Source organism: Ostrea edulis, chromosome 2, assembly GCF_947568905.1.
Source record: "Ostrea edulis chromosome 2, xbOstEdul1.1, whole genome shotgun sequence".
Lineage (NCBI taxonomy): Eukaryota > Metazoa > Mollusca > Bivalvia > Ostreida > Ostreidae > Ostrea > Ostrea edulis.
In genome coordinates, this window is record NC_079165.1 from 55,779,740 (window position 1) to 55,791,755 (window position 12,016).

At 31.1% G+C, this 12,016-nt stretch overlaps 1 protein-coding gene across 3 annotated transcripts in view; it reads left to right on the forward strand.

Moving 5' to 3' along the window:
• Window positions 1–10,602, forward strand: part of LOC125679255 (transcription initiation factor TFIID subunit 7-like) — a 42,529-nt gene extending 31,927 nt beyond the window's left edge. The window contains exons 10-11 of one of the 3 annotated variants that reach the window (XM_056154498.1): window positions 790–849; window positions 10,126–10,602. In XM_056154498.1, the coding sequence (XP_056010473.1) occupies window positions 790–849; window positions 10,126–10,161 (96 nt within the window). In that variant the 3' untranslated portion in view covers window positions 10,162–10,602. Of the gene's footprint in view, window positions 1–789; window positions 9,718–10,125 lie in introns of those variants that run through there. The other 2 variants (XM_056154499.1, XM_056154497.1) reach the window with 2 other exon arrangements.
• The last annotated feature ends 1,414 nt before the right edge of the window (window positions 10,603–12,016 follow it).

Below are 12,016 nucleotides of genomic sequence, written 5' to 3' on the forward strand. Positions count from 1 at the left end.
AACTCAGCTAAAAACAAACTTAATCAGTAATACAAGGGTTGCAAAGTGGCAGTATAATGGGAAAGGTCAACAGTATATACTTATTAACTGGTGGTGAAGGAGTCACTACAACATGAATTACAACCCTGCACTTAAATCAAGATGATGATATCTAGCCTAAACAATCAATTACAGTCGTTAGTTTATAACATTGTACAGGCGTGACAATTACAGTCGTTAGTTTATAACATTGTACAGGCATGACAATTTGAATTACAGTCGTTAGTTTATAACATTGTACAGGCGTGACAATTACAGTCGTTAGTTTATAACATTGTACAGGCGTGACAATTACAGTCGTTAATTTATAACATTGTACAGGCGTGACAATTACAGTCGTTAGTTTATAACATTGTACAGGTGTGACAATTACAGTCGTTAATTTATAACATTGTACAGGCGTGACAATTACAGTTGTTAGTTTATAACATTGTACAGGCGTGACAATTACAGTCGTTAGTTTATAACATTGTACAGGCGTGACAATTTAAATCAATTACAGTCGTTAGTTTATAACATTGTACAGGTGTGACAATTACAGTCGTTAGTTTATAACATTGTACAGGCGTGACAATTACAGTCGTTAGTTTATAACATTGTACAGGCGTGACAATTTAAATCAATTACAGTCGTTAGTTTATAACATTGTACAGGCGTGACAATTTAAATTTTTGATAATGGAAGATTTTCTCTTTTCAGCTGCAGTGTACTTGAAATTTTGTTTTGATAAGAATTTGTTTCTTAATGTAGGAAAAAGCTCAAGCTATTTTAAAGAAAATCATTCAAGAGGAAAACGAAAAGCTCCAAGAGGTAAGTTGTGGTCATCCATCAAATCATATAATTTACAGTGTTTCAAAAGATCTGCGATTTTAAAGTTGTAAGTAAATCACAATGATAATTAAATCATCCTTATCCATGATCTGTAACCCATTATCGGTAATTTTAAAAAAATCAAACTCTAAGATTAACAATTAAGGTAGGTCCATCCTATTAAAAATCTGTGTCATTTTCCCCCCAATTAAATAGCTTAAACAACTCTTAAGCTTACATTTGACATACCTTATTTTCTTATAATGTGTCTTCCAGCACATGCACCCAAAATCAAATATCAAAACATTTCACACACAAAGTTGATGTCATAATTTATCAATGTATTTGCTAAAACACACCATGTTAAGTTGTGATATATTAAAACTAAAATTTATTCATTAGTTATAAACATTTAAAAAATTTACAAAGGAAAATGTAAATAATCTGATGTTTAAGTTGCTAAATGATAACTGGACGTTGATGGCCAGAATGTAAAATTCAAGCTGGATGCATGAAAGGATTTACCGGCCTAAAGGTCATAGGATACCCAAGATTTTGGACACATCAAACAAAGTAGGATTTTGCTGTGTTTACTATAACTATAAAAATTGGTTTTTGTAGGATACTATGGAAGATTAACTGCATCTGCAATATTTTTAATAATCAGAATCTAAGATGTGCAAATAGAAATGAACTGTAAGCACTTTTTAGTCACATTCACACTTTCAGATTTCTGTGCTTCTTGACATAGAAATGTCATCATTAGTAAAACAATAAGTGTACAATTTAATATGTAAAGCTGTGTAGGTAGGTTTGCTTTTTTCAAAAATCACCGTTTAGCCATTTATGTGACAGAGAGAGGGTGGAACACAAACAGGTGTGAATTTAAAAAGATTCCTTGTTAAGTTAGAGCATTTCATTTTATTTCGGAGAACTTAGCAGTTAGTGATGTTTTATCTCAATTATTATATATATTTCTTCTTTGTACCATAAACCATTTAACATGATGCACAAGGACTCACTCTTAGATATAAAACAAAATTAGTGACTATCGTGTTTACTTTCTATTTTTAGCGTTAAATCTAAACAGACATGCATAAACTTTTTTTTTTACCTTTTCATTCCATATACAGTGAAACTTCTTTAAACCGATGGACTGTCAGACTGAATGAAACAGTCGGATTAGAGGGGTGGGTGGCAGGTTTACTGGGAACTTAGTATTCATTACATGTACAGTGAAACTTCTCTAAACCGACGGACTGCCAGACTGATTGAAACAGTCAGATTAGAGGGGTGGGTGGCTGGTTTACTGAGAACTTAGTATTCCTTACATGTACAGTGAAACTTCTCTAAACCGACGGACTGCCAGACTGAATGAAATGTACAGTGAAACTTCTCTAAACCGACGGACTGAATGAAATGGTCGGATTAAAGAGATGGGTGGCTGGTTTACTGAGAACTTAGTATTTAGTGATATTTTATCTCGGTTATCATTAGACTATATTTCTTTTTACCATGAACCATAATGAATCCACAAGGACTATCATTTCACTCTCGGAAATGAAACAAAATAAATGACTAACATGTTTATTTTTAGCACTAGATCTAAATAAGCATAACTGTACCTACATGTACACCTAACATGTTTTTGATTTTTTTTAAAAATTAATTTTTAGCACCAGAACTGAATAAACATGCATAAACATTTTGTTCATGAATAAATAGACATGCATTTGAGATTGAAAAACTCCATATAAATTTTATATTTTCAAAAAAGTCTTGATACTTGTTTAATGTAAATCCCAAGATTGTTGATTGGGAAAAACTGACACATTAGCAAATCAGAATAAGTTTATTGATGCAGAACTAGAAGCATAGCCAGTGGATTTCATTTGATATATAGCTACATGTATATACTTGAATTTCTTCTAAAAGAGTGATTCATTAGCTGATTAAACTTAATAATGTTGGTGTTTTACTTAATCTTTTGTTAAGAAATATTTTTCTATTGTTTGAAAAATATGTACATCCCATGACATTATGATACTTATCACCAAAACTATTGCAATCACACATTTTACATCCATATAAACTTCTTTCAATATTATTTCATCTACCAGTTTCTATTGGAAGATGATGATTACAAGTTCACAATTTAGTGAACATGATCTTTAAATCTCCAGACAAATTCAACAGATAGTTTTACAGGCCAAAATTTGTTTTAAAAATTCTGTAATTGAATATACATTTAGTTGAGTTATTGATAACACTACTCCATTTTTGTACAAATTGGTTTTTTAGCACTTCTCTTGTACAAGGCTATAGCCAGTTAAAGCTATGAAATGCTTGATTTATATATATATATATATATATATGACAATCTACAAGAATTATTATATCCTATATACATTTTCATCCATGGGTGTATAAATGACCCATTCATATAACACTTGTAAAAATAGCACTAGATTACATTTGTAAGTTTATTCTCATACTATAATATTTGGTCAGTACATAAACGTTCTTATTCTAACATTTGAAGAATTGTCAATGGATACTCAGTACTACTTTCTCCGTACACTATACAATGTCCAGTTTTCAGGGTTGGTCGGTTTTGTGAGAATTTCTTTGTAAGGAAAATTTTAAAAATCAACTGATATTTCAGGAGGGCCAGTTTTCTGAGGGGCTGGTTTGGAGAAGTTTCATTGTATATTCATTGTGGGTTAGGTTTCAATGCTTTAAAATTAATGTGGATTGACGTATGCATGAATAAACTTCCAAATTGAAAAAAGAAAAATTGTTTTAAGAGACTCCAGAGAAAAGTTGAATTAGGATACTGCTAGTATGAAGTCAGTAATTTTAATTGTATTTTCAATGTATTCCAAGAAATATGTATGAATTATGAATGTATACTTCACACAAAAGTATGTACAAATGAAAAAAAAGAAGGAGAAAAAACAGGAAATTGTGGCTATGAAAACAATGGATAAAAAGATCATTTACTTTGGAAGATTCATTTTTAATTAATACATTGTAATTCTGTTAATTGAAATTAGGATTTTACAAACCAAATTGGATAACTGCTACATGTAGCTTTAAAAGACAGAAAAATTTGCTGTGAAAGGAAATAATAATTTCATTGTTTGGATATTCCTTAAAACTGAATTAATATATTAATTGAAAAGCTGTGTTTTAATACAGAGTCTGTAGGCTGTAAATACTAAACCTAAGAAATTCAAAATCAGAAGTCAAGGACATATCTTTTGAAATATCAGCATCATTACCGGTCTGTAATGAAATGATTCAGATGATGCCAAAAATCTGTTATTGATCACTGATACGACAGAAAGTCTGTGTACACTTGAGTAAAATAGGCTAATGACTTTTAGGATAAACAACTGTAATGGATTTCAATCATAAGGATGAATCAATGTAATACATTTATAATTTTCATTACAAGCATAACATAATGTCTTATTGAATCCTTTCATGCCAAACAGTGCTGAGAACCATTAGGAAAGTTTGAATGACTGTAGTAGAAGAGCCCCTTAATCATAGACAACACAACTTCATTTAAAAGCCCAGCAAGCATTATTTCATAGAATATTTTCTTATAGTAAACTAGAGAGATGATAAATATAAACAGCATTGACTTATTACTCATTGTCATTATCAGGGGCCTCCGTGGCCGAGTGGTTAGAGCATCGCGCTCAAAATCACATGGCCTCTCACCTCTGTTGGCGCGGGTTCGAATCCCACTCGCGCCGGTAAGTGAGAATGTTTCTCAGTTTACTTTCGGAAGGTCGGTGGTCTCTTCCCAGGTACATTGTATCTGGGTTCTCTCTTCCACCAATAAAAACTGGGCATCACTAGATAACTGAAAAATTGTTGAGTGTGGCGGAAAACATCAATCAATCAATCATTATCAGTACTTATATTATACAACACAATGACTACAGATCTTGGGAAACAATTCTGTTTTTATATGTATAAAATACATAAGAGTTACTGATATTCATAAACATAATTAAAGTATAACATGTTCAAGATTTTTAAGAAATAATGATTACTTTTTTTGAATTGGGGGCTGATATGTTCACATGTCAAAATAAGATAGCTGAAAATGGTAAAAAAATTATTCGATTATTGAAACCATACAATAAGTCAACAGTAACCGTGTAGCTTAAAGTCAGAACCGCAAGTGACAGTGTTGTAGCATAATATCACAAAAAATACAAAAATATTTACTACATGAACACACTGGATAAGTACAAAAATTCTTATGAAATCATTTATTTGAATGTTAAACTTTAATTTACCTAATACCATCACGAAAATAGCTTGGAATTTTAATTAGGCTGGACCTTAAGCAGATTTAAAAGTAGTTGCAGATGAATAAATTACACTAGATGCGTAATGCATAAATGGTAATTTGTTTCAATGGCTTATAGTATTTAGGAAAAATGAATTGAAATACAGTTGTATTCTAGTTTGAGATGATTAACTTCTTCAATTTTATGTGCTTTACTTCAAAGATATCAGAAAAACAGAAATAAAAAAAAGATTGGAGAAACATTCGAAATGAGAATTTATTGAAAAATGTCAATGAAACATTTTCACGTCAATAGAAAATATGTATTATAATTGCATAATTTTCATGTTTTGTGTTTGTTTGAGTTTCAAGTTTTTAGTTATGTTTAACAATTTGCTTTCTGTTGTTAATGTGCATGATGTATTTACATGAAATCATAGAAGCTTCTTTTAAATAACATCTTAGAATTTAGAAATGTCAGCCAGTTTTGAAGCAATGGGTTATATATAGGCAGAACCCATCTCAAACAAACAAAACTTAATCAGGCAATACAGAAACTGGTTAGTAGATGAAAATATTACCAGTCTGGCAGAGGAAACATTAAAAAATAATGTGGAATGTATATTTACTATTTATGAATGTAGATCGAGGCATGGCAGAGTTTGACACTAAGGCACAGCCGATCGGCCGAGTCTACTAAATGATAGGTCCAGTCGGGTAAAATATTGATTTACTAGTGTTACTGGTCGTGTTGAAAAAATAAACAAGAAACTTTACTTTAAACCATAAGATATTTTATTCTTAGCTAAAGAAAAAAATAACTAAAGAGTTTGCGAGCAATTTTGAACCATGTGATGACATAATCTTTATTTTTAGTTCTAATAAATAAGTCACGGTGAGAAGTGATGTTTTACGACATCTACTCAATGTTAATGTGTGTGAAGTTATGTTTCGGATAAATAGATATAAATTGAATTCATTTTCATTTTTTAAAAAACCCAGTTTATTTGAATTAGATATAGGAAAGTGTTAATTGAATTAATAAATTACATTGTAAACAGCCATTTTTCGTTGTTGACATGTGCAGGAATGTCTACCGTATATACTCGCCTATAAGTTGGTTCGCCTATAAGTCGGTTGTATAGTTTTTAGGTTATTTTGGAGGGAATTGCCATTGACCCATTTGTAAGTCGTCTAACTTTTTTCAAGAATCAATTTACAATTTCTAATCAATGCTCTAATATTTTTACCTGTGTTTCAAATAATATTTTGAGAAAAGCGTCGATATATGATATTTTCCCCCAACAAATCAATTTCATATCAATACTCTTATGTATTTCTATCCGTATTCCAATAATGTTTTGGGATATGACATCGATATTTCACTTTTTATTCTCAGCAAATTAAACAGTTACTATTTTGTTTATTTCGTCCATGTTTTTGTTGTTTAAAAACACTTGGCTATACATTACACTATCCCGAAAAATAGTAATCTTCTTAGGACACTCCAGTAAGTCGGACATAGAGTTTTGGACCAAAATTTAACTCCCCAAAATCCGACTACCTATCCTGGGTTCAGGCCTATGGGCAGGGCCAATATGGTCATGTAATGAAAATGCATTAAATCTTAGAAAATCCTCTTTTCTACTCCCATATATATTATGTATTTGAGAAATTATGATATCCATGAAGCTCTCTACCTAAAGTGCGAGATTCATGGCTCCAGGATGATAGGGGATCAAAGTTTCACATAGAATATTTAGGGGAAATCTTTAAAAATCTTCGAAAGAACCACTGAGCCAGAAAAGTTTACATTTGCATGAAAACTTCCTGACGTAGTGCAGATTCAAGTTTGTTAAAACCATGGTTTCCGGGGGTAGGATGGGGCCACTATTGGGGATCAAAGTTTAACATGCAAATATGTAGGGAAAATCTTTAAAAATCTTCTTCTCAAGAGAATCACTGGGGTAGAAAAGTTTACATTTACATGAAAGCTTTCTGACATAGTGCAGATTCAAATTTGTAAAAATCATTGCCCCTGGGGTAAGTTTGGGCCACCATAGGGATCAAAGTTTTACATGCAAATATGTAGTCATTTACCAAAATTGTAAATTTCATGATAACCAAGGACTGGGAGTAAGGGATTTTTTTCCGGGGTGGGGCCAAAATTATTCAAATGATTATTGTCTTTATCATTTGAAAGACTTCTTTGAGTCTACTAATATGGTATACAAACTAAATGCATATTTAGGAAAAGCAGAAAAGGATATATAGTACCAATATTGTGAATTTCGCAACCCTTAATATCATATCTTGTAAAGTCGTTCATCAGTATAGGCACTTCCTGGGGCATTTAAGTTTTAAGAAGACATCTTGTTTTATACTGTTGCTGAATATTAGAATCAATTTAGCTTATGTAGAACAGGAATTTTTTCTAGATTTCATAGCCCTTTGGACTAGTGATACTTTTAACTAATACTCAGGTGATCGATAAGGCCTGTGGGCCTCTGGTTACTTTTTTTTTCTCAAAAGAAGTCCTTTATGGTTAGAAAGTATCATTATTTATTTTACACTGTTAAGTTTAATTTAAAACTAACAAAGTCTAGTGAGACCTAAAAGCTATGGACTTTTAATGAATGAACAACTAAGACTGAAGCATACATCTACTCCTATTTTGATAAATTCAATGTAAATCAATTTTATGAATGGTCAGGTGGTGGCTGTATCGTCATCAATGGGTTTTTTTCTACCTCATTCATTGTGAAGGACTCTGAAGAGCTGTTGACTAATTTTGATTGTGATGGAGTATATAGATGATGGTCTCTTAGACTGATCAATATTTGAAAAATCCCTGTCATTGTTTACCAAAATCAAAGGTCACAAATACAGAGTGGAGCATGGTTTTCTAGACAATGGACATCCAAGAACAGCCATTGAAAAGTCTAAGAGGAATCAATGCTGCATTGTTATAATAAATGCTTTTATGGCCCCATAAAGTCAGAAACTCAATTAATTCTGCTGGTATGTTTACTTGGTAAAATACCTTTTGAATTTAGATTGATACTGTCACAATACGAGTTCCATTGTTCTGGAGACAAATGTTTTACATTCTCACATAATTTTCAGCATTGACAACCCTTATAATTGATGGTAGTCATGAACACTCCAATATTGTGATTTATTTCCATGCTTTAAATATTCAATAACAGATACTGTATTACAGAAGATGTAGAAGGGGATATGTCCTGAACTATATGTATCAATTAATGATTTCTGTTCTGACATTCTGATATTGTTGTATTTCAAAAATTGGGATTAACATATTTACTTTGAATAGAAAAGAAAAGATATTAATATAGTTAGAATTTTAATTTTGAAAATACATGAAGTTATGAACTGCAACACTTTCTGTCAGCATAATTCATGAAGTACTTTATAATTTCAAAAATGAAATTTATTTTTTGTATTTACATTTTACTTTTATTTCAGTCAGAATTCCCAACTATAAAAATAGACGTACTATATTTATTAAGATGTGCATTGTTCATAACTGCACTGCATTCATGAGGAAATGGATATCATTACAACTTGTAAAGACATAAAGGCAAAAACATTGGAAATGTAAAATACCATATATAGAACAGAAAAGAGAATACACAGATTTTAAAAAATCACATACTATGCAGGGTTCATAAATATGCATCACCTAGATTAATATAGATTGAAAAGGAGAAATTTAAAATCATACCAGTCTTGGATAGCTGCAGCATTGTGATTATTAGTGGTACTGAGCCAAAGTGTGTGTGTCTGCCTGTCTGTCAAGTGTAAACTTCTCAAATTTTAATCTTCTTCTCAAGAACCACTGGACCAATTTCAAACAAACTCAGAGGCATCATATTAGTATCCTAACACAAAAGGGGTATATTTTAAGCTGTTTTTCCAAAAACATTAAGAGCAAGTTTGGATATGTTTCATATTTATGCCTTAGATTTATCTTTCTACTAGTGCAAGTTTGACAGAAAAATTTTGTTTGTCAACAGATTTGCTTTGTAAGAAATATGTTTACAAACATTAGCATTACCTATATTGGAATATGTATTCCAAATAACTGTAAATTTCAAAGGCAGACTACATGAAACAGTGTTTGACATGATTTCTTATACATGTATGACTTAAATACAATTTAATCTATATTCATAGCTTTAAAACAATTTTTTCTGTATCACTCTTGAATTATGTGCTGGAGGGGTGTTAAGATATTGACTATGTAGTATTCACTCCCTTAGACTCCAAAGTTGGTAGGGAGCTCAAAATATATATGCATTATGTTTGTGATGAAATGTTTCACAGATCATTTACATCCCCATTTCTTAGTTATTCAAGCAGCTTTATAATAATACATTGAAACATATGAGCTATCTGAATAGTTGTGCAAACCGTCTGCACCAAGCTTTAAATTTTATGGCAAAAATACTATTTTTATCTGAAGATTTTTTTCCGATAGCAAGCATGTTCTGAATAGATAAGTTTCACTGTATTTTTCATTAAAATAAAAACTAAGAGTTATTTGAAAAAATCATCAACAAAAATAATCATCAAATGCATCAGTAATGAGATGACAATAGTCTGCTAGATGATGCTCAATGAGATGGAATATAAAAGCGTCAATGTGTCTGTTGTGCATGTCCTTTATATTGCCCTTTGTTTGTGCTATTATTCACAAAAATTCAAGCTTTTTTTATTCTACCATATCTATTTCAGATCTGTTATTTTTTTAAATGTACAATGTATGTACAACAGTACATATAGTACAAAAAAGTCAACAGTACATATAGTACAAAAAAGTCAACAGTACATATAGCACAAAGAAAGATGAGGTGTTAGTTTGTTGTACTTAGTATCTTTTATTTTTGTTGCTGTAGTTTGTGTGCTTATGTTTCTTTTTGATTGTTTCTTCTGCTCAGTATGAAATACTGTCTTCAATGTTGTCTCAGTCCTGAGAAAAGATGGCAGCCTCAGTAACCATGGATACACGATGTCATGTAACTCAATACCAAGGATGAGAATATGGAAAACATTCTGATTGGAGGAGGACAATGCATTCATCTGTGTTGGAGACAGGAGTTTTTAAAACCATTTGGTGTTTGATTCTCTGTTTTGGGAACAGTCTCTAATCATTATCAGATCCATGAACCTAAAATGCAAGCATTTTTTATGTTATTATATAACAGTCTACACATTCGTCCAAAATACCACAATAATATTGTAATATCTTGGATGTCATTGGTCTGTATTTTTGTCACATCATGTTATGTAACTACATGTATATTGTAATATCTTGGATATCATTGGTCTGTATTTTTGTCACATCATGTGATGTAACTATATGTATACTGTTGATCTTGTTGTTTTTGTCAGATTGATAAACTGATCCTTGAAAAGTTTGTGTTGTTCTTTATTTTGAAGTGCTCAAAAGATCCACAAGTGAAAAAATGCAGTGAAGAAATTAGTGTTTGCTTGCTGCAGCTGTAATGAAATTTATGGTGGCATATTTCTGCTATCACTTGTCATAAATTATGATTATATTGACTTATCAATTAGTTATGTTGACTTGTTAGATGATTTTGTCCACTTATTGAATAATTTACGTTACCATAAAAACGCTTCCACATCCAAAATGTGTCATCCACTTAACAACAAAATGATCTGACAAGCCGACATAAAAATCTGTCAAATTGACATAATGTTCTGACAAGTTGACATAATGATCTGTTAAGCCTAAACTAACCCTAACCTAGATTATAATGTCGACTTGTCAGATCTTTATGTTGACTTGTCAGCTGATATGTCATTTTGTCAGATCATGATGTTGACTTTTCATATGTTTAAGACAGAAATTAGATGTCAGAAAATGGCATTGGTATATCAGAATTAAAAATATAATGAGAAAATTTGAATTAGCTTGTTGTTATCAGTAGAAATAATCATCCCACAAGTTGTTATAATTAAATAAATGAGAAGTTGATATAATTATCTGATAAGTCAACATAATTATCTAACAAGTGATGGTAGAAATATGCCACCATAAAAATTCTCTATGTATTTGAAATGATTCAGCAGATCTTTTGGAAAACCAAGTGATTAAGTCATTCTAGGTGTTTAATTTCCAAATCTCTCCTTGCAGATCCACCACCTGCAGTGACATGTTTTAGATCTCTTTAAATTATCTTTAAAAAAAAATCTTGTAGAATATCATATTCAGTCTAGATTTTGAATTAAGAATTTCTATTTATCAATGTTTTACCGGTACAAGTAGCTGCAATAATGTAGCCCTATCCAATGTTTTTTTAGTCTCCCTAAAAAAAAAAAAAAAAAAAAAAATCAGAGAGGGCTACATTATTGCAGCTACAGTACAAGTAGTTTGCTTTGACATTGATCATATACAATGGATGAATGATTTATATATTTAAGAAATAAGTTTCATATTTGAAAATACAGGAGGGCGTGAACTGTGACGCTAATGAAAAGTATGCTGATATGAAGCATTGCTTTTCAAAGTGTCGGGTATTTTAAGAAATGAAATTTATCTTTTATATTATTATATTTTACTCTCATTTCTGACATAGTGTATAGAGTAAAAATCACAGCTATTAGATCTACATGTATATGCATTTTCTGATATTTGAAAACTTGTTTTGTGTGGTGTCAATTTCTCATACTTTCTCAATCTCTGTTGGAGCGACATCAAAGTCGATCTTAAAAGTACAGTGAAATATGTATTACATGCGTAGCTTTCATATGTTTTCCGTTATGAAGTTCGTAGCAAACTTCACCTTCAATAACTATGTTTACAAT